This window comes from Exophiala xenobiotica (assembly GCF_000835505.1).
Source record: "Exophiala xenobiotica strain CBS 118157 unplaced genomic scaffold supercont1.4, whole genome shotgun sequence".
NCBI lineage: Eukaryota > Fungi > Ascomycota > Eurotiomycetes > Chaetothyriales > Herpotrichiellaceae > Exophiala > Exophiala xenobiotica.
Genome location: NW_013562491.1, coordinates 2145324 through 2163598, shown reverse-complemented (window position 1 = coordinate 2163598; position 18275 = coordinate 2145324). Strand labels below are relative to the sequence as shown.

Genomic DNA, 18275 nt, shown 5'->3' with positions numbered 1-18275 from the left:
GAGTATTCATATATTAAAGAGGGTCGAAATCGCAGGAGACCAAGACCGACCAGTGTCTCTATGCAATGGAGGAAACTGATTTAGACATGCCTCGTAGGAAATAATTTGAGGAGACGACCAGAACTTCGGATATGATAACCTCTCTCAATACTATTTGGCGAGTCTTCTACATCTACTGCGTCGTCTTTCATCTGATGCCTGCCACCCGGGTATCTTCTTTTGCTCTGCTTGTAGCAGAGAAGTTTCCTGACCAAGCTCCCTTAGACCGTTGAGGGCCTCATGACGAACAAAAAGGACTCCGTCCGAACCCAAAGCTTTTCTTTCATGTCGCATAATCCGTCTCCCCCGATATCTAGCCTACACTTCTTGCGAGTGTCACATGGCGTCAGAACAGTTCAGGATGTTGGTAAAGTCACCTGGGCGACTCCATCTGTCACCTTTTGTACGGCAGCATCTTCCCCGACCTCGAGCACACCGTTGGCCAACTCCTTACCCTTAGAACCACCTTTGGCAGTCTTTTCCACAGTCTCCCCTCCTGCAGCCTTAGCAGCTTTTTGAGCAGCTTTCTTCGCCTTAGCCTTCTGCTTCTGCTCTGCTTTCTTGGCCGCAAGCTCGGCTTCTTCCTTCTTCTTTTTCTCACGCTCAGCCTGATTACCGCCAAACAACTCCCTCCACTCATCTGCCTTCTTCTCGTCGATCCTGGTGAACAAGTACTCTGCCTTTCCGATTTTGTGGCCAGGCTTGATATATGTCGGCAACCACCCTGTTGCAAGGTCTTCTTCGGACGGAATTTGTAGGAAACCGGCATCTAGCTGTTTGCGTATCGACGCACATGTCGCTGGGAGATAAGGTTCGAAGATCGCTGAGCAGAGGTAGATCAAGTTAATTACCGTCCCTACCACGGCGGCAGCAAGAGCTGGGTCGCTCGCTATTAACGAATTGTCGAGTCGGTGTGCCTGAATCAGGCCGTTGCCCGCCTCTGCAATTTTCATGGCAACAAGGAGGCCATTGCGGAGGTGAACGGCTTCCATCTCAGCCAGATACTGTTTCGTTAGCTCCGTGATTTCATCCAGATGCTCCTTGAAAGAGGAAGGTAGATTATGCTGGTCGAAATCCGGGATGACCCCTGCGTAGGCTTTGGGAGAATTGACAAGCTTGATGACTCTGTTGACAAAGTTCCCCAGCTTGGCCAGGAGCTCGGAGTTGTTGCCGTCGATGAATGAGCGCCACTCAAACTGGGTATCGCCTGACTCGGGTCGATTCTTAAGCAGGTAATATCTCCATACATCGGGAGGCACCCCAGTGTCCTTTGCATTGTTACCGAAGACCCCTATGCCACGACTCTTGCTGAACTTTCCATTTTCGTAGTTGAGGTATTCGGTCGACGACAAGTGGTGTAGTTGAGTCCATTCCTCGCCAGTGCCCATCTGACATCCAGGGAAGATGACGGAGTGGAATGGAACGTTGTCTTTGCCCATGAATTGATACAATTGCACATTCGAGGGATTTTTCCACCACTTCTGCCATTCTTCGGTATAATTGGCGGTGATGGAGGGATAGCCAATGCATGCCTCGAACCACACATACAAGACTTTGTGCTCGTAACTTGGAAGTGGAACAGGTACTCCCCAGGCTAAGTCCCGAGTAATGCCTCTTTCTTTCAGACCTTGCTTCAACCATGCTTCGGTAATGACCTTCGCACTTCTTGACCATCCGCCCTTTTCAATTGAACGTTGTGACCACTCCTCGATTCTTGCTTGAAGCTCATCCAACCGGAGGTATGTGTGCTTCGTCTCTTTTGTAACAGGGGTCGCACCGTCGACTTTGCAACGAGGGTTTATCAAGTCCAGAGGATCGAGTAGACTGCCACACTTATCGCACTGGTCTCCACGAGCGTCGTCGTAGCCGCACTTTGGACACGTGCCTTCGACGAAGCGATCTGCCAGGAATTTCCCGTGCTTCTCGCAAAAGGGTTGTCTGTTGACATGTTCCGTCAAGTGGCCATTGGCGTGGAGCTGTAGGAAGATCTCTTGCGCGATTTGCGTATGTTGTTTCGTGGGCGTCCGACCAAAGATGTCGAAATTGAGCTCGAACCACTCATAAATCTCGGCGTGGATTTTGTTGTACTTTGCACACAGCTCTTCCGGTGTTACTCCCTCTTCCAAGGCCTTCGTTTCGGTAGCTGTTCCATACTCGTCGGTTCCGCATACGAAGAGGGTTGGTCGGCCGCGAGCCTTGTTGTATCTGGAAAAGACGTCGGCACTCAGTACGCTGCCCACGATGTTGCCCAAGTGTGGTACCTATGACACTGGTCAGTCACGAGTCCTCAGAGAGGTGCAGAAGACATACGTTGTTCACATATGGTAGCGCAGAAGTAATCAGAATATTTCTTTGGCCCTCTTGTGGGAGGATCTTTTCGGAGCCCATAACGGGCGTGGTTGGCATGAGGCCGACTTTGAACTCCCTTGGCAGGTGACCGGAGAACAGCTCGCAAGGTAGATAGAGATTAGGAGTCTTCAATGTCTAGAAGCTGTTGGTTTGAGGGAAACAGCCTCGCGCATATGGTACAAAGTGATTGCTAAAGGCGGCGCCGGGTTGTGTCATATTGAATGAGTCAAATTGCCCCCGCAGGCACTTGTGGCGGCGAGTTCCTTAATCTAATCGTTGCCCAGGCGCTAAACCCAACACCGGCTTTCACGCCTCTCTTCCTCAAATTTGTCATACAGGCGTCCAGCTGCATCTAGAAGTCACGCGAGAGGGCTAGCAATCTGTGCAGACTGTCGACAACAGCCTTGAAAAGCAAAAGGGATTTTTGACTAGCAGGACCCCTGGCTTCCCGCTCTGCTGTCAAGATCACGGTCAAACTGCCTGATATCTTGGGCACGGTAACATGGCACCAGATCTCTTCGACGATCTGCTGGAGCTCGAGAATGATTTCTATCAACAAGGACATGAGTCCGGAGTGGCCGACAGCAAATATGCTGGCATGATCGAAGGTAAGGTCTTTGGGATTGAGAAAGGCTACGAAAAGGCCATCGAACTCGGCAGAATGCATGGACGAGGCCTTGTTTGGCAAAGCAGATTCCGGCCGTCGCAACGAGAAGTCCAAACGGGAACAAGCCATCAACAAAGTCCTTTCGCAACGCCGAGGTCCATCGCATCAGGAAAATTGGACGAAAACGTGGTGGCGCTCCCCCACCTTCCAGACAATACGCGACTTCGGAAACATGTCGATAGCCTACAATCTGCGTCTGATGGCATCACAGTGGCCAAAGACAACTCGGACGAAGCAGTAACGGACTTTGATGACCGAATTGCGAAGGCTAGTGCCAAAGCCAAGGTGATTGCCAATATCGTTGGCGAATCGCTAAATCCTGCTGCTGTTACAAACGTCGGGATCGAAGACGCAACAGGACTTCAAGCAAGACGTTGACCTTGATCTGTTTCCTGCATGCATGCTGATTGGGGGTTTGAGACCTCCACCAAAAGTTGTACAGTCGGCAACCGTACGGTTTTATACGGACCTGAGTGCCGACCCGGCAATTGCTACTCGACAAGCTTCTCCGCAAATCTTCTGCTCAACCCCACAACATCAGGAACACCACTACCGTCATACACCCAGTCGGAGGTATGCACTGCAGATCGGCCGCGCTTTTTCCACGCCTCTTCCCCAACTCAGGTACGCCAGCCAAAGATCGACAGGTCTTTTTCACCGTGCCCGGGTTATTCCACGAAGAACTCACCGGTGCGAGGTATGACGCGCAACCATGCAGCTACTCCTCATCATGCCCTGGTAGCTAAGAGAGAAAAAGTGCCAACCCCGCAGCAGAGGATTCGGTTGAAAAGCTCGCGCCCGCCATCGGGTCTGGTATCTCCTCCCAGACTTGCCGTCTCTCAGGAAGTGACCAGATAATCACCATGAAGCCATCTACAAGTATCCTCGCCGCGATTCTGGCGGCTGCAGTGGCGGCCCAGGTCCAACCAGCTGGTGTGACTAGGCCAATAGTGGAACATTGCGGTTCCAATGGGGGCGTTGTCTGTGTCAACAAATATGTACGGTTTCAACAAAGAATGTCGTTGGTAAACACTGACATCCGATAGAGCGCAGTGTTGCCGTATCACTTCAACCGGTCAATCTCGAATAACCAAGCTGACTACGACTACCGTAATACTAGTGTTGGCAACGCGTCAACCTTCGACCTCCTCAAGACCGCTGATTTTGTTGTCTTTGATCGTCAACGAGGCTTGCAATACCTAGGCGATAATCCAAGCTATGAGTTTATGTTCTCGGTTTCCAGTGCCGTCCACGAGGCGCCAATATATGCTCCAAAGCAGAACCTCCTTTTCATCTCTCAGCTGGCACCACCCACAGGCGTCTTGCCTCAGCTCCTAGTTGATCTTAACCAAGACCCTCCAACCTTGAGCAACTACACTCCTAACCCTCCGATCTACGCGCCAAATGGCGGCACTTTCCGCAACGGCCAGCTTCTCTTTGCGGCTAGTGGAGGCAATGATAGTCTGGGAGGAATCGAGCAAAGAGTCTCGCTGCGTACAGTGGACCCTGCTACAAATCAGTCGACAGTGCTGTTGAACAATTACTTCGGTTTCTACTTCAACAATATGGACGATGTAGTGGTCCATCCAACATCAAGAGATATCTTCTTCACGGATCCTGACTACAGCTATTTCAATGGACTGACAGACACTGCGCCGCAATTGCCCGCCGCAAGCTATCGATTTGATCCAGAAAGCGGTGCGGTATTCCTCATTGATGATACGATTCAACAACCCAATGGTATCGCCTTCAGTCCTGATGGGAGCACGTTGTACATCTCGGATACTGGCGCTGTCTACGGCGCCATCGCTCCTGGCTACCGAGGTCAGGGTACAACGTTCAATACCACGGGCAAGCGAACCATTTACGCGTTCGATGTTGCCAATAACGGCACACGAGTTTCAAATAAGCGTGCTTTCTATCTTGCTCAAGACTGGGTCCCTGATGGATTGAAGGTCAGCCGAGAAGGTCTCGTGCTCACTGGCTCCGGGCATGGCGTCGACGTGCTAGACGACGTCGGACAGCTTCTCATTCGCATCCAGACTAATTACACTGTCCAAAATTTTGCCTGGACAGGCGAGAATCTGACTACCCTTTGGCTCATGGGCAATTATGGGATCAGTAAAGTCGAGTGGAATATCACGGGACAAACCTTGGTTTGATGAGGCACGAAGATGTTGTCTGGGGATTACAAGGAATTATTAACATACTCCTCGGCCATGAATCAAAGCACGATCGCTCACTCTGCTGCTGCTGCCACTTCTGGAACAAGGATGGTGTTTTCTGTGTTCGAGTTGTTCGAGTTGTTCGAGTTGTTCGAGTTCTTCGATTTCTTCAGCCCTATCTTCCTCAACACTATGACAACTGGCACGTCATGATTCCCTAGTGACTTATCTGTCTCTCTTGCCGGCCCTTCCGCAAATGGAGCTCTAATTCGAGTTTCTACGTCTGGTCGCCGGTTGGTGCAGCCTAGGAAGTCCTTCCTGGTAGGCCTTCAATGCCCGGTAGGTTGAAGTTTTGTGCCCGGTGCTCAGCTCTGCCTCGTTGCAATGGTTGCGACGAGAACATTTATTGCGGAGGGGAAAGCCACCTCTATTTCATGCTCTGTAAGTCTCCTAGCGCTGTCAGTCCCCCGTGGCTTTCCCCATGCCTTCCCGGCATCGAACAAATCCAGCCTTTTCCGGATCAGCCTCGGCCTTGCATAAGGTACATGGATCCGGAACCCCAGGCCCACTTTATTGGGCGGTATACCATTCCCAATCCTCAACTTCTCGACAAGTGTAAAACAACATTCCAAGTTGGTGATTGACTTGTATTGACGACGAGGTGTGGAAAGACGATATGTCGGCGACACAGAAACCGTTGTGGGTGCATCCTGCGCCACAATTCAGCCAGGCGGACGGTTTTCGACGGCTGATAAACCGAAAGTACGGCCTCAAGTTGGAGACATATGATGACCTCCATCGTTGGTCTGTCGATGAGCTCGAAACCTTTTCCGTGGAGGTCTGGACGTTCTGTGGCATGGTTTACAGCAAACCACCAACCGCGACAGCCGTTGGACTTGAGTCAATGTGGCCTCGACCTCAATGGTTCCCCGGAGCGCGGTTGAACTATGCCGAGAACATGCTGGCCACCGGGTTAGCAGTGCATCCTGATGCCATCGCCATATCGGCGTGTCGCGAGGGCGGGACAGAATGGCGACATCTGTCTTGGATGCAGTTGAGAGCGGAAGTCGAGAGGTACGTCAGCGCGTTCAAGCAGGCAGGAATCTCTAAGGGAGACCGAGTCGCTGGTGAGTTGTGACCCTCATAGGCTCTGTAGGGAGGAGAAGAGGAAAGCTGACCTGTCCAAAGCGGTAATGACAAATTCACCGGAGGCATTGCTTGTGCTGTTGGCTTCGGCTGCTGTCGGTGCTATCTTTTCGTCGACCGCCCCTGATATGGGACAGAAAGGTATCACGGAGCGGTATTTGCAGATTCGGCCGAAGGTGCTCTTCGTGGACACGGAAGTGCTCTACGGTGGCGGCGAGAAGGATTTACGACAGAAAGTTAGCTCAGTCGTCCGGAGTCTCCAGGCATCGGTTAGTGAGCTGGAGAAGGTGGTCGTTACTAGGGGTCATCTATGGAGTGGGACCAACTCGTGAGCCATCAATCACTGACTTTCGGGCCATACTCTGTGATACTGACAACCATAGAATGTCTCTCGAAACTTTTCTGCAGGCGCCGCGCCAGGAATTGATCTTTGAGCAAGTTGAGTTCGATCATCCTGTCTATATCCTGTATTCGTGAGTTGATGCAATGGGGTACTCTTGAATCTATGCTAAATGTACTCAGATCCGGCACGACCGGCCCACCGAAATGTTGGTAAACTCTTCGTCTCCAGAGAAGCAATATTCCAACGCTAACCGGCCGCAGGCATATGTCACGCGGGTGGGGCGGCGTTGTTGCAGCAGAAGAAAGACCTCATGTTGATCAAAGATATGGGTCCGAACTCCGTATACTACCAATACACTACAGTAAGCCTCAAAACAGCGCTTTCTGGTCTCCACGCTGACGAACACAAGACTGGTTGGATGATGTGGAACTATCTCGTGGCGGGACTCAGCACAGGTGCTCGAATTGTGATGTACGACGGCAGTCCATCACACCCTAGTCCCGCGTACCAAGTACAACTACTCTCAGAGCAAGGGTAAGACTTGTCCGATGAGTTTTGGGGGGTAGTGGTGTTAACAAAGGCCGTAGTGTGACCGAATGGGGCACAAGTCCCAAGTTCCTCGCAGCTCTGAAGCAGCACGGCCTTGGGGCCATGCCAAACCTGGAGAACCTTGCCCTTACCTTGGTGACGGGTTCACCGCTCTCTGTCGAGCTGTCAGAGTGGTTCTATCAGAAGTTCCCCCGCCATGTTGCTACCTTCAGCAGCTCCGGTGGAACAGATCTGGTGAGCGCCAGTAAGTTTTGGGAACCCAAGCCTCGGTTTTGAGCAGTCTTGCTGACAGCTCAGTCGTGAACGGGTCAATGCTGAGACCTTTCTATGCCGGGGAACTTGCGACGAAATGTCTCGGCATGGCCGTAGAGATCTGGGACGCCTCCGGGAAGAACATCGAAGATACTGGAGAAAAGGGAGATCTCGTGATTACGAAGCCGTTCTTCAGCATGCCGGTAACGTTCTGGGGGGAGAATGGCATGGAGAAGTACCGAAAAGCATATTTCGACCAGTTCCCCGGTGTATGGTGTCATGGCGACTTCATCAGCAAGAACCCCGCTACAAAGGGCTTCACCATCCTTGGTCGGAGCGATGGAGTGCTCAATCCTGGAGGTAAGTTCCAGTAGCCACCCATATGTGGCCTTGCGGGGTCTCTTTGGCTAGGTGGCTAAATCTTGACAGGGATACGCTTCGGCACCGCCGAGCTCTATGGCGTGGTAGACAAGTTCAAAGAGGTTGAAGACTGCATCGCCGTGGGTCAGCGAAGGGAACACGATAGTGACGAACGGGTTCTATTGTTTTTGAAGCTTGCACAGAAACCTATGAGCAAAGAGCTGGAGCAAAGGATCCGGACAGCTATCAGGACCGAGTTGAGCGCCAGACATGTGCCGTCATACATTCTTGAAGTCGCGGACATCCCTTATACTGCCAACGGCAAGAAGATTGAGAACGTTGTCAAAGATGTGGTTTCTGGTCGGGTACCAAAGATTGGAGGCACGGCTGTCAACCCGGAGTGTCTGGAGGAATATAAAGCTTTCGCCAACTTGCCACCACTGCCGGCAAAAGCAAGACTATAGGTTGCAAAGATGTGGCGATACACTGATGTGCCCCAAGCTGGGACCAGGAGTCAAGCCTTTGTCAGGATTTGCACCTTCAAACTTCACCTTTTTGTGGTCAAGTCCTGATATTTGGGTTCGGCGGCAGTCTTCCTCTGAGCCTTTGGTGTACTCGACAGCCAACTTCAAACATGGCAGCATTCTGATCTCTGCTTTCGTGTCCCAACTCTCGGATCACTCTTCTTGGTCTTACACCTCATCGTTGCGCTAGAAAATCACCATTTCCTCGCTTTTCATTACAGCTTCTGCCCTGGCGTAGCTACCGCCCAAGTCATGAACATAGCACGGGCCAACCAACTCGAATCCCAACTCGGACCTGGTTCGGCATCGCATTCTCGTCTGGTAATACCTGCCTGGATCATGATATGCCGGGCGAACAAGGTAAGGTGTGGATCCACCATTGAAAAGCACAATGCGATCTCCAACTCGAGCATGACTGGGAAACAGTCCTATTCTGCGTAGATTGGTCAACCCGAATATGCGCTCGACTGTGCATTCGACGAAATCGGACGCCTTCACATCGCGGAAAGCCTTCGTTTTGCTGTCCAGGGGTTGGGCTGTGTACCAGCTGGAATTGGGAACAACGCGCCTGTGCCAAGTCAAGAGGGTTCCCCCGGCCGGGATATGACTTTCGTAGTCGCAGTAAAGAGTGCTCCAGTAAGCGAAAACCCTATTCATCTTACTCTCGGAGTTGTACATATCCAATTCCTCGTAGCGCGTCCGCCATGTGCGCCACTGTGCGACAAGGTCTTCAAATGTCGTAGTGGGTATATTCGAAAGGCGACGTGAGTGTGTCAACAAATGTGCCTTTGATGTGCAGACACTGGGAGTCTTGACCAGAAGGACACGGTAATATAGTAGCGAGCCCATCGCTTGGGGTTGAAAGAGGCGGACGTCGTGGCCATGTCTTGAGCCCAGTGCTCAAATCAGGAACCCAGGACGGTATATTCTTCTCCAGACGCTCTCCCACCGAGACTAGGTAGAGCGCATTGACCCCCAAGCGGCCATTGAAGCATGCCCTTTGCGCCCGAGCCCCTACAACGGCAGGGGAAAGGCTGTAATCCGGCTCACCTATCTCTTGGGCAAGCTCGGGACAGACACCAAGCAGGGCGTATACCTTGTCGCGTGGATCAGAGGCTTCGCACTGACGCGACTGCGCCATTGCGGCGTGAATGCTCACGCCTCGACGTTCATTTCGTTGATAATCCTTCCTGAAGGTCTCCAGGTTCCATGCCGCCCAATGTTCCTTGGGAAGTCTGTACTTCGTCTTGAGCTTTCCAAGCGCGCCTATAAAAGAGGACCATGTCGTCGTCTGGTCTCCACAGCTGACCCAGATTTCTTTTGCCAGCGCAACCTCTTGCAGAATCCAGACCCGGCTGAACCAATCTCTGCATAGAAGTTTGTAAAACGCTCCTTGAGACCACCCGTCCTGCAGCATGGCGACTATTGAATTATGCAAGAGCGTCAGTGAACCGTGCCCTTGAGCACAAAAGCTACCGTTGGTTCAGGCGAGGTACCCTTGTCAACTCGATCTCGGGAATGTCTACCCTAGTAATGCTCGAGTGGCGCCCATACCTAAGACTCTGAATGACAGAAACAGGGAGTTCTTACCTTTTCGTTTAAGTGTCGATGCATCCTCTAAGCCGTCAAGATAGCGCTGCGCCTCATTGATATCTGCCACACACGATGCTGCGTCGTCCGCGTCTCCGCCGAGCCATGCTATAGTTCTCTCAGCATGGCTGTAAATTTGCGACATCAAGGCGACTTGATGATTATTTTCCATGTTGTCATTCTGATTGATAGAGATAGCATCGACCCACAACAATCTGTGCTCCTTGTTCAGATGCTTGAGTGCGGCTTTGCAGTTGGCAGAAACTTGAAGAGTCCCTCGGTCACAAGCGACCTTGTCGTTGCCGCCTTTGGACGACCACCGATACGATAGGGCTTCGTAGGGTGGATGGTCATCAAGTGAAACAAGTATGAGGTCGAACGACAACTTCCACGCGGAATATATCGGATTTGTCTTGAATCGCAACAATCGGATATGGCCAGGAGGCAGAGGAGTGTATCTGTAGGAAGCATTCCAAGGAGAGAATGTGCGTTTGCTCTTCTCAAGGCCAATGTTGTTGTGACTTAACTCTGGGTAGGAAAGGCTACTTATGACTTTCAAGGGCGGGAAATCACTCAGCATTGATGCTGGCCTCCAAGACTTCCTAAGTTGCCTACCTCTGCACTTAGTCCTTGATCAGACCGTTCTTCTGTTGTCAAGTTATCGACTGCTAGTTTCTTTCTGAGCTGCTTTCTGGACTTAGTCCGCCTTGATTCGTAGACGGGATCAATCTGACGATGTCGACGTCTTCCATCGTCTTGTAGCGTCAGCACGAAACATTCTAGACAAGCAGGGGTGTTGTTCTTACTGAAATAAGCGACTACATCTAATATTGTCATCGAACCAGGCTATCCAGGTGATGTCGGCTGTCGGTATGCCAGCCTTGCGGGCATCGACGAGAGAGAAACGGGGTGAATTTCAGGGAAGCAGATTATATGTCAATCCAATGCATTTGAGCTGAAGAGGATCCTGGTCGCTCACTGAGATCAGGAGGATGCAAGATAACTCGCTGACGGGTTATACTTCTTTGAATCAGATTAACTAGGGACGAGGTGTCTTTTACTAGTAGTCTGGGAAGGGGAATGCTTCAGATTGATGAGGCAAATCGACGTACCGTGGCTGAGGCCAGAACTACCTGTACCCAAGCTTCAAAATGCACGGAGAGCGGCGCGCAGCCGATGTCCGCGCCTGGGATTGCGCCAGCCTGACTCAGGTTCGAGCCAAGGGAGCCAAAGTGCCAGGCTTCCCGGGGTGGTGCCAAGGGTTTTTAGCTAGGCTGACTTAGCTGTACGGGCATCTGCTGAGCCTTGGTGGGCTTAAATCCTGGAGCAAACTTTTGTTCCGGCTATGTTGCAGACATGCTCTGGGTGACTCAGGTCGCATGCTGCACTACACAGCCACAATCTAAGGTACTATAGTACATGTCAATTTTAATCTCTCGTATTGACAGATTGAGGTAGGCAATTGTAGCCTGCCAAAGGGATGCGTGGCGCCTCAACTGACAGTCCTTGACAAGACTTGAACTCCGTTCCACAATTGCCATATTCAATTTTCGAAACAATCGCTGTTAAAATAGCTTCCTCCAGACGTTAGAATTTACCTCTGAGCGCCTGATAACCCATATGCACGGCAGTCAATCTGATCGTCTTCCACAGATTCGCAAAGTCCAAAGTACTGCTGAACGTATCCGCAAAGCCTGTCCAAGTTGTCAGCACCATAGAATTCACCCAAGCGATGCAGCCGCGGGGAGCATCATACCAAAAGGCAACATAGCAGGAATCCAGCCTTGCGCGAGCTCTAGCGCGAAACACGCACCCGGCATGGCGTACTGCGTGCTAACACCACGGTGCATATGATTTTGATCGCCCGGCCGGTATATTGTGGGGATCAAGTCTCCCGGGGCAGCGACATGCTGCTCGCCAACCAGAATAGTGAAGTAGTCGTCAGCCAAGTGCACACCGGAGTGGCCTTCGGTCTGCAGTGCGGTGCCGAAGAAGATGAGATACTCGCTGATCGAAGCGTGTAGGATGACCATGGAACCCTGATCCACCAATTATCAATACGAAATCCCTGCCCAGAGGACGACCACAGGCGGAGCAACCCAAGTCAAAGACAGGAGCAGAGAGACAAACCATAGCGCCACCAGCATTGTTGAAGAACCAGTCGTCCTTGGACCACTCTGTGATTGCGGCACCGTACTCTGCTTTCAGATCGGCCGTGATCTGCTGAAGCAATGGCAGGGTGTCATTGCCGTGGATCTCGATAGCCCTCTGTGAAATCTGCTGCAGTCTCAAGGGGCCGAATATGTACTGCGTATGGATGTACTGGTCAAGCAAGTAAAAGACTGGCAAGAGCAGCGCGCCGAACAACAGGCGCTTTGAGCGCATTTTTTCTCGACCTGTATTATCCCTTCGACTGCCATAGGTTCTACAGAAACAAGCAGGAATATTGCATAGGAGATTCAGAAATGTGAATAATGTCGGGATATGGTCTCCCCTGGTGGCACCACGAAAGCTGTGATGACTGGTGGAGCCCGGGTCCCCATCAAGACATGGTCTGGTCACGTGCTGTTTGGCCAAGGCGATGCTAAAGCAGCGTCTATCTGAATCTGCATCTGCAAACGTGAAGGTCGAATCTCTCATCCGACACCTGAACCGATGTTGCTTGCATCGTCCTTGGACCAAGCTCCTCCAGATCCTGTACTTTTGCAGCCAATCCCTACACCCCGTACAGGGCGATAGTTCGCTCATCGAACCCCAATCCTGGTGGGCAGGATGTCCTCGTTTCGCGGTAACAGCCCTGGCAACGAGATCATCGCCAACAGCGGCTACACCGATGCTTTCAAGACGATATTGCGCGTTGGAGGAGGCTGGGGAACAGTCAGGTAAATTCAAAGCACTTTGATACCCTTCCCTTACTGCTTCCAGGAATCGCTTCGCTACGTAGAAGTTGAGAGCATCCCTTCCTGCCATTCGTGATTTCCGTGCTGCAGGATCCTTGTACTAGTACTGACCTGAAATGCCTCCTCCAGCGGGCCCGGACTGTTGTAAGTTCGCCTCGTTTGATGTGTTACGGCTTGGCCAGAACGCTCCTCCAGCGGCCCAGTATTCACTCAAAACTAACACCGTCGTCTCTCTGTTCAAGCATGCTACGCGTCATCATCTCCGGCAGCATCGCTTCCGTGTTCATGGGCATGACCGGCGCCAGCATCGGCGCCCTTATGTTTGACACCGCGACCGTCCCGTTCGTCTTCTCCGCATGCACAGGCTTCGTCCTCGGAGCCGTGGGCTTCTACCGCGATGCCGTGCGCAAGTCTCTACGCAGTCTGGACCGGTATCCGCGGCTGTTGCAGCTGCATCTCGACGCGAATTTCCCGCACCGTGGCTTCGAAACGTGGCCGCCCAATCGGTTTCGGAGTGGTGTGTTCGCCTCCAGCTGGGTGCTGAGGAGTATGTTGGTTGCCAGCTGGTTAACGGCGACGAACGCTATCGATGTGCGTCCCACCCCCTCTTCCTGCTTCCATATGCTTGTGGTGAAACTGCGGATTGCGACTGACTAACCGCCCGCTATCAGCGAATTCTAGAAGCGGAAGAGGAAGCTATCCTGACGCCAATTACAAAGTCGGGTGTGGAGGCGCAGATGGAGGCAGCTAACGGCAGCGTCAAAGAGGCGTGAGGTACTGCGTTGTACCATGCAGCATGTTATTCGCTATTTGCGCACAGTACGTTGTACCAAATCGTGGTTAAGTACATATGAGCCAGCAGTACTCCGTACTCTCTGTCCAAGTAAACAAATCTCCAAACATCGACCAGCAATATCTGTAATACGTCCGCTCAAGGAGTTCTTTCCCACAGCTTCGGCCAGTTGTTGAGCCGCTCAAACAAGTAGATGACCGCCTCTTGAGCCGGGCGATGTCCTGGGCAAGCAAATCAGCCACAGAGTGGTCTTAGCAGTGTAAGTCCGATTCGACCAGTCACGTCATTGCTGCTTACATTTACCCCAGAAATCTGGAGGAGGGGCTCGAGACATGCCACCAGTGGGCACGGGCGGGGAAGGGACCATCATAGACTCTCCTTGGCCTGTGAGCCTGTCTCTCCTGCTCTTCTTATGTCCTTATCACCGCATGCCCGAGCCAGCCTATTCTCTACCTACAAGTATCCCATCTTTTCCTCCTGATCTAATCTCTTTCCAACTCCACGCACCCTCCCATCAACGACACGATATATCGAACCAACTCACCAAACCCACCGACTACTCGCTCCTATCCATTCCATTCCATTCCGTTTCCCATCAAAGCATCTCCGCACTTTCCTACCACAATGTCCTCTTCCTCCTCCTCCTGGCAAGACCGCCGCTTCATGTTCCCCGCCGGCCGCGAGGTGCACCAGGGCAGCCGGCGCTACAGCGGCAGCAAGGAATCCGCCGACCCAGCAAGCCTTGCAACCTCACCCAGCACCATGACCACACCCACGACCACCGCTCCTCCCCCTACTCCGGCAGACACCGAGGCCCCTACCATGATCGGCAAGATTCTGCCCTCGTGGGACGGAGACCGACGCTTCATGGGCACCACGCCCAAGGAGATCCACCAGGGCCCTGCTCGACGAGGCTCCCAGTCCAGCGAGAAGAGTGCAGGCGCTGCAGGTGCTAGTGGTGGTCCTATCAAGAGCTCGGCATCGCCGCCTACCTCGCCTGGTGGTGGGATCGCTGCGGCCATCGCGGGAAGAAGACGCGTATGTGGCTGGCAAAACACTTGCACCCCTCCCCTCCCTCCCTCCCTCCCTCCCTCCCGCAAAATCCAAAGCGGGTGGTGGTTGTGTCCCGTTGCTGTACTAACCCTCAAAAATGAAATTGCAGTCCTCGGCCTCGAACCAAGGTGTCTTCAGTGGTCTGATGTCCAACCGCAGCAGTAAGGAAAACTACGATCAACGCCGACAGAGCTGGGAAGATATGAAGTCGCCCGGTGGCTTTGGCGGGCTTTTCAGTGGCTTGGTGAACAAGCCTGCAGAGAAGAAGTGAGATGGAGCAGATTACACAATGCATACGTGACGGAGTGCCCAAGCATGCCAGGTCACGCGATGATGCGTGGTTGGCGAGCAAGAAGCGAATGTGAACAAATTGCAAACGAAGGGAATGATACCAGAAAACGAAACGGGAGTTGTCCAGGTGTAAAATAACGAGGCGTTATGTTGAATTCCAATGATTGCAGTCTTCTCAATTGTCGCGGTCTTCATTCTATGGCAGTAGCCTTCTTCCAGGAATGCACCACTCTACGGTCCATACCTTGTATATTCTAAGTTCCTCATCCACGTGCGCCTGCCAGGCCTTCTCCTTAGGTATCATGATTGTGCCATCTGTTGAGGTGGACGAGTGGGTCGTTTGACGCCAGGGAAGGAATGGTGAACCGTCCCAGCCCTTTGGGAAATCCTTATTCGCCCTTGACAGCAGTCTTCTCATCTGGCGTGGCGACACCACTTGTCTCCTCGTCACCGACTGCGCTGGCACGACCATGAATAGCAGGGTGCTTCTTGCCCGAAATATCCAGAAGGATGGACTTGACCGTATGAGCCATCGTCTTGCGGCCTTGCCAGAGCGGGAAGACGCCCACGCAGAGGGTGCTGAAGAATAGCCAGAGAATACCGACGACGACCCAGCCTGCAAGCACAGCATGTTAGCAAGAGGGACAAAAGACTTGCACACAGCTTTTTCGGGACCCAACAAACTCACCGGTAAAGAACTTCTTGCTAAACACATATCCACTCCCGTACATCGGCATCGGCCAGAGTACGAGCAAGGCGATGGTCATGAAGGCCGTCAAGCTCCTCGAAATGATCGCCGCCTTCTTCAGCTTCTTCTGCTCTGCAGCCTCCTGCTCCGCGCTCTGGCTCGTCACCGTGGGCACGACATCCGACTCGACACTCACGCTGGCACGGCGGATAATGTCGCTATCATCGCCCCTGCGAATGGCCTTCATGCTCTGCCAGTCGTAATTCTGGCGGCCAAAGCCGTAAGTCAGGATCGGCACAAAGAGCAGCGGGCTCAGCAGCGCTGTCACGTTGCCTGCCAACATCGGATTGTTCGAGCCTGTACAATCCACATTGAGCACGCCGCATTCCTTCTTGGCCGTCACAAGCCATGCGATCAGTGCGCAAGCAAGACCCAGTACCGGCGCGCCAGCGGCAGCCTGCCAATTCTGGTCCTTCCACATCAACGCGAGCGTGGCGGGGATGACCGCGCTGGAGATGATGCAGCCCATCATCAGATACAAGTATCCCATGGATATACCCGCGTAGAAGAGACCGGTGGAGAAACTTGCTAGGAGGATCGCGTAGACAATGCACGAGACGTGGGACATGCGAATCAGGAATTTGCCATTGGCTTTCGGGTTGATGTACGTCTGGTAGATGTCGTATGTCCAGATGGACGAGACGGCGATGAGTTCGGCGGACGAAGCGGACGTGACGGCCATGAAAATCAGGAGGAGCGTGGCGCTGGCTCCGCCTTTGCCGAGCAAGGCTACCGCAGCGTATGGGAGGACAAGGCCGGCCGAGACGTCTGCGTGGGCCATGCGGTTCGGGTAAGTTGGGAAAACGGGATTATTTTCGAGCGCGAGGGCCGCGAGACCCATCGTCGTGGCGCATAGCCAGGGAATGGCGAACCAGGACAAGCCGCCCATAACGTAGCCGGGCAGAGCATCGACGGGAGAGGCGGCGATGGCTTTGTTATAATAGCCTAGAGCATGTTAGCAACAAATAAATGTGATGTTTCGGAGCACCGGACCGTTGTCTAAGAAAACCGTTCCGAAGTTACCAACAATGTTGATTACGAAAAAGATTGCTCCTTCCTGACTACGCATGGTCAGGTAGCTGCCTTCATGGTTGCCCTTGACGGGATGTCGTTTGGCGGCGTCGACGAGGAGCTCCCAGACTTTGCCTGGTGAGCCCGCGACTGAATTTGTCGCGTAGGCAGAGAAAGCGAAGACGAAGATAATGACCAAAATGATCACGGTGTGGACATAGTCGGTTAAAAATGTCGCCTTGATCCCGCCGAACATGGTCTGGAAGAGCCCAAGTTAGTAAATGGATCAAGAAAGGATATTGCACATGGACAAAGCACACGATGGACAAATCGCCGCACAACGCGGCAAGCCGGGGGTGGTAAGGCAGATGCATTTGAATTGTCTGCAACGCAAGGGGCAATAGATGACGTGACAGTACTTACGTATAGAACGACACCGACAGGAAGAAGAAAACAAGCTGCAGCGGTAGGGACACCGCAAAGAGAGCTCGCCACTGCGCTGCCACCGGTCAACAGCATAGCCGTTACGAGGATGTTTGTCATGAGGCCAAAGATCAAGAAGACAATATGCGTGACGACGCCATATCTTGCCTTGATGACCTCCAGAAAAGTGTGCGCATTGGGAGCACGTCGTTTGAGTCTAGCGTGAGGTCAGTGACACCCCAGCGGAGCTCTAGGGTGCGCCCAGAGAGGTTAACATACTCGATGGCCAAGGTAGCAAAAAGCAAGATCTGGACTGTAGCTCCGGACGCGTACCAGAATGGTCCAGAGACACCGTACGAATAAGCCACACCAGAAGACTGGAGCAATGTAGCAGCCCATGTCCAGCTAGAAACGACAGCGGCAGCGACGAGACCAGATTTGACAGTCCTGCCGGCGGTTGAGAAAGCTTCGGAGGTTTGGACCTTTAAAGACAGGTTAGGGTCTGGTGTTAGTGACAGGCGAAGCGACGAACCTCTCCATGATATCGCTTCAACGCCCATGTTGTTCCTATCATGCCCAGGGCAAAAGCGAACCCTAAACCTAAGATAATGCCATATCCGAAGCCCTGAGAAAGGGCCACATACGCGGAACCAGCGGTGTCCGTCATGATGTTCGTGGCTGTAAGCTGTAGCGAGATTCTATCGACGTGAGCCGGTCCAAGAACGATCGACAGAACAGTTTGTCGTGGGCACGTGTGGGTTAGTCTGCTAGTTATATAGCGGTAGGGGCTCCTGATCCCAAACCAGCTTCACGGGGCTTCGTTGACAAAAGGAAACAACAAAAAGGTCTGAAGCTGGTGAAGCTGGAGTAGCAGAGCGGGTATTCACCTTCTTTTAGCTCTCGCATGCGAGGCACGCGATCTTAGAGCTCAAGAAAGGTCCTCTTTGTTCGCCGATAACGGGAGGTCCGACAAGATGCGAGCATGTTCATTGCCTGTACGACGAAAAAAGCACGTTTGTGGTTGGACGAGGCTTGGATCGGGTCATGACTCCAACCCCTGAGAGGCTTGTGA

At 52.6% G+C, this 18275-nt stretch overlaps 9 protein-coding genes across 10 annotated transcripts; 5 read left to right on the top strand and 4 right to left on the bottom strand.

The window, feature by feature from the left end:
- Positions 1-75: 75 nt before the first annotated feature.
- On the bottom strand, positions 76-2614 carry PV05_07016 (methionine-tRNA ligase). The gene is made up of 2 exons (XM_013459799.1): positions 2350-2614; positions 76-2300 (listed from the first exon to the last, which is right to left on the bottom strand). The coding sequence occupies exons 1-2, from the start codon at positions 2443-2445 to the stop codon at positions 396-398; spliced, it is 2001 nt and encodes a 666-aa protein (XP_013315253.1). The 5' UTR covers positions 2446-2614; the 3' UTR covers positions 76-395.
- Positions 2615-2890: 276 nt separating this feature from the next.
- PV05_07015 (uncharacterized protein) lies at positions 2891-3433 on the top strand (the record flags this gene model as incomplete). The annotated part of the gene is made up of 1 exon (XM_013459798.1): positions 2891-3433. One exon carries the CDS (start codon positions 2891-2893, stop codon positions 3431-3433), a length of 543 nt encoding a protein of 180 aa, XP_013315252.1.
- Positions 3434-3918: 485 nt separating this feature from the next.
- PV05_07014 (uncharacterized protein) lies at positions 3919-5217 on the top strand (the record flags this gene model as incomplete). The annotated part of the gene is made up of 2 exons (XM_013459797.1): positions 3919-4053; positions 4102-5217. 2 exons carry the CDS (start codon positions 3919-3921, stop codon positions 5215-5217), a joined length of 1251 nt encoding a protein of 416 aa, XP_013315251.1.
- A 637-nt stretch (positions 5218-5854) lies between these two features.
- On the top strand, positions 5855-8561 carry PV05_07013 (acetoacetate-CoA ligase). The gene is made up of 9 exons (XM_013459796.1): positions 5855-6347; positions 6409-6694; positions 6750-6839; positions 6889-6914; positions 6970-7070; positions 7119-7243; positions 7297-7502; positions 7556-7870; positions 7940-8561. The coding sequence occupies exons 1-9, from the start codon at positions 5897-5899 to the stop codon at positions 8332-8334; spliced, it is 1995 nt and encodes a 664-aa protein (XP_013315250.1). The 5' UTR covers positions 5855-5896; the 3' UTR covers positions 8335-8561.
- A 563-nt stretch (positions 8562-9124) lies between these two features.
- PV05_07012 (uncharacterized protein) lies at positions 9125-10564 on the bottom strand (the record flags this gene model as incomplete). The annotated part of the gene is made up of 2 exons (XM_013459795.1): positions 9125-9816; positions 9985-10564. The coding sequence occupies 2 exons, from the start codon at positions 10562-10564 to the stop codon at positions 9125-9127; spliced, it is 1272 nt and encodes a 423-aa protein (XP_013315249.1).
- Positions 10565-11192: 628 nt separating this feature from the next.
- PV05_07011 (uncharacterized protein) lies at positions 11193-12449 on the bottom strand. The gene is made up of 3 exons (XM_013459794.1): positions 12115-12449; positions 11741-12023; positions 11193-11678 (listed from the first exon to the last, which is right to left on the bottom strand). The coding sequence occupies exons 1-3, from the start codon at positions 12367-12369 to the stop codon at positions 11572-11574; spliced, it is 645 nt and encodes a 214-aa protein (XP_013315248.1). The 5' UTR covers positions 12370-12449; the 3' UTR covers positions 11193-11571.
- A 187-nt stretch (positions 12450-12636) lies between these two features.
- PV05_07010 (uncharacterized protein) lies at positions 12637-13657 on the top strand (the record flags this gene model as incomplete). Its single annotated transcript, XM_013459793.1, has 4 exons — positions 12637-12866; positions 13014-13028; positions 13127-13475; positions 13556-13657. Exons 1-4 carry the CDS (start codon positions 12757-12759, stop codon positions 13655-13657), a joined length of 576 nt encoding a protein of 191 aa, XP_013315247.1. The 5' UTR covers positions 12637-12756.
- A 644-nt stretch (positions 13658-14301) lies between these two features.
- Positions 14302-15001, top strand: PV05_07009 (uncharacterized protein; the record flags this gene model as incomplete). The annotated part of the gene is made up of 2 exons (XM_013459792.1): positions 14302-14715; positions 14840-15001. 2 exons carry the CDS (start codon positions 14302-14304, stop codon positions 14999-15001), a joined length of 576 nt encoding a protein of 191 aa, XP_013315246.1.
- Positions 15002-15150: 149 nt separating this feature from the next.
- On the bottom strand, positions 15151-18044 carry PV05_07008 (the record flags this gene model as incomplete). 2 transcript variants are annotated; one of them, XM_013459791.1, is made up of 6 exons in its annotated part: positions 17736-18044; positions 17483-17685; positions 17204-17420; positions 16763-17039; positions 15710-16714; positions 15151-15637 (listed from the first exon to the last, which is right to left on the bottom strand). In XM_013459791.1, the coding sequence occupies exons 1-6, from the start codon at positions 17868-17870 to the stop codon at positions 15411-15413; spliced, it is 2064 nt and encodes a 687-aa protein (XP_013315245.1). In that variant the 5' UTR covers positions 17871-18044. The 2 variants fall into 2 exon arrangements, with proteins under 2 accessions (XP_013315245.1, XP_013315244.1); XM_013459790.1 differs by lacking the exons at positions 17483-17685; positions 17736-18044 and having other exon boundaries at positions 15411-15637; positions 17204-17454.
- Between the last annotated feature and the right edge of the window lie 231 nt (positions 18045-18275).

Coding starts and splice junctions, on each gene's coding strand:
- PV05_07016 (XM_013459799.1), bottom strand. CDS start 2,445: ATGCCAACCACGCCCGTTATGGGCTCCGAAAAGATCCTCCCACAAGAG. Junction 2,301..2,349: donor CGCTACCATATGTGAACAAC/GTATGTCTTCTG, acceptor CCAGTGTCATAG/GTACCACACTTGGGCAACAT.
- PV05_07013 (XM_013459796.1), top strand. CDS start 5,897: ATGTCGGCGACACAGAAACCGTTGTGGGTGCATCCTGCGCCACAATTC. Junction 6,915..6,969: donor CACGACCGGCCCACCGAAAT/GTTGGTAAACTC, acceptor AACCGGCCGCAG/GCATATGTCACGCGGGTGGG. Junction 7,071..7,118: donor TATACTACCAATACACTACA/GTAAGCCTCAAA, acceptor GACGAACACAAG/ACTGGTTGGATGATGTGGAA.
- PV05_07011 (XM_013459794.1), bottom strand. CDS start 12,369: ATGCGCTCAAAGCGCCTGTTGTTCGGCGCGCTGCTCTTGCCAGTCTTT. Junction 12,024..12,114: donor ACAATGCTGGTGGCGCTATG/GTTTGTCTCTCT, acceptor TTGGTGGATCAG/GGTTCCATGGTCATCCTACA. Junction 11,679..11,740: donor TCCTGCTATGTTGCCTTTTG/GTATGATGCTCC, acceptor CAACTTGGACAG/GCTTTGCGGATACGTTCAGC.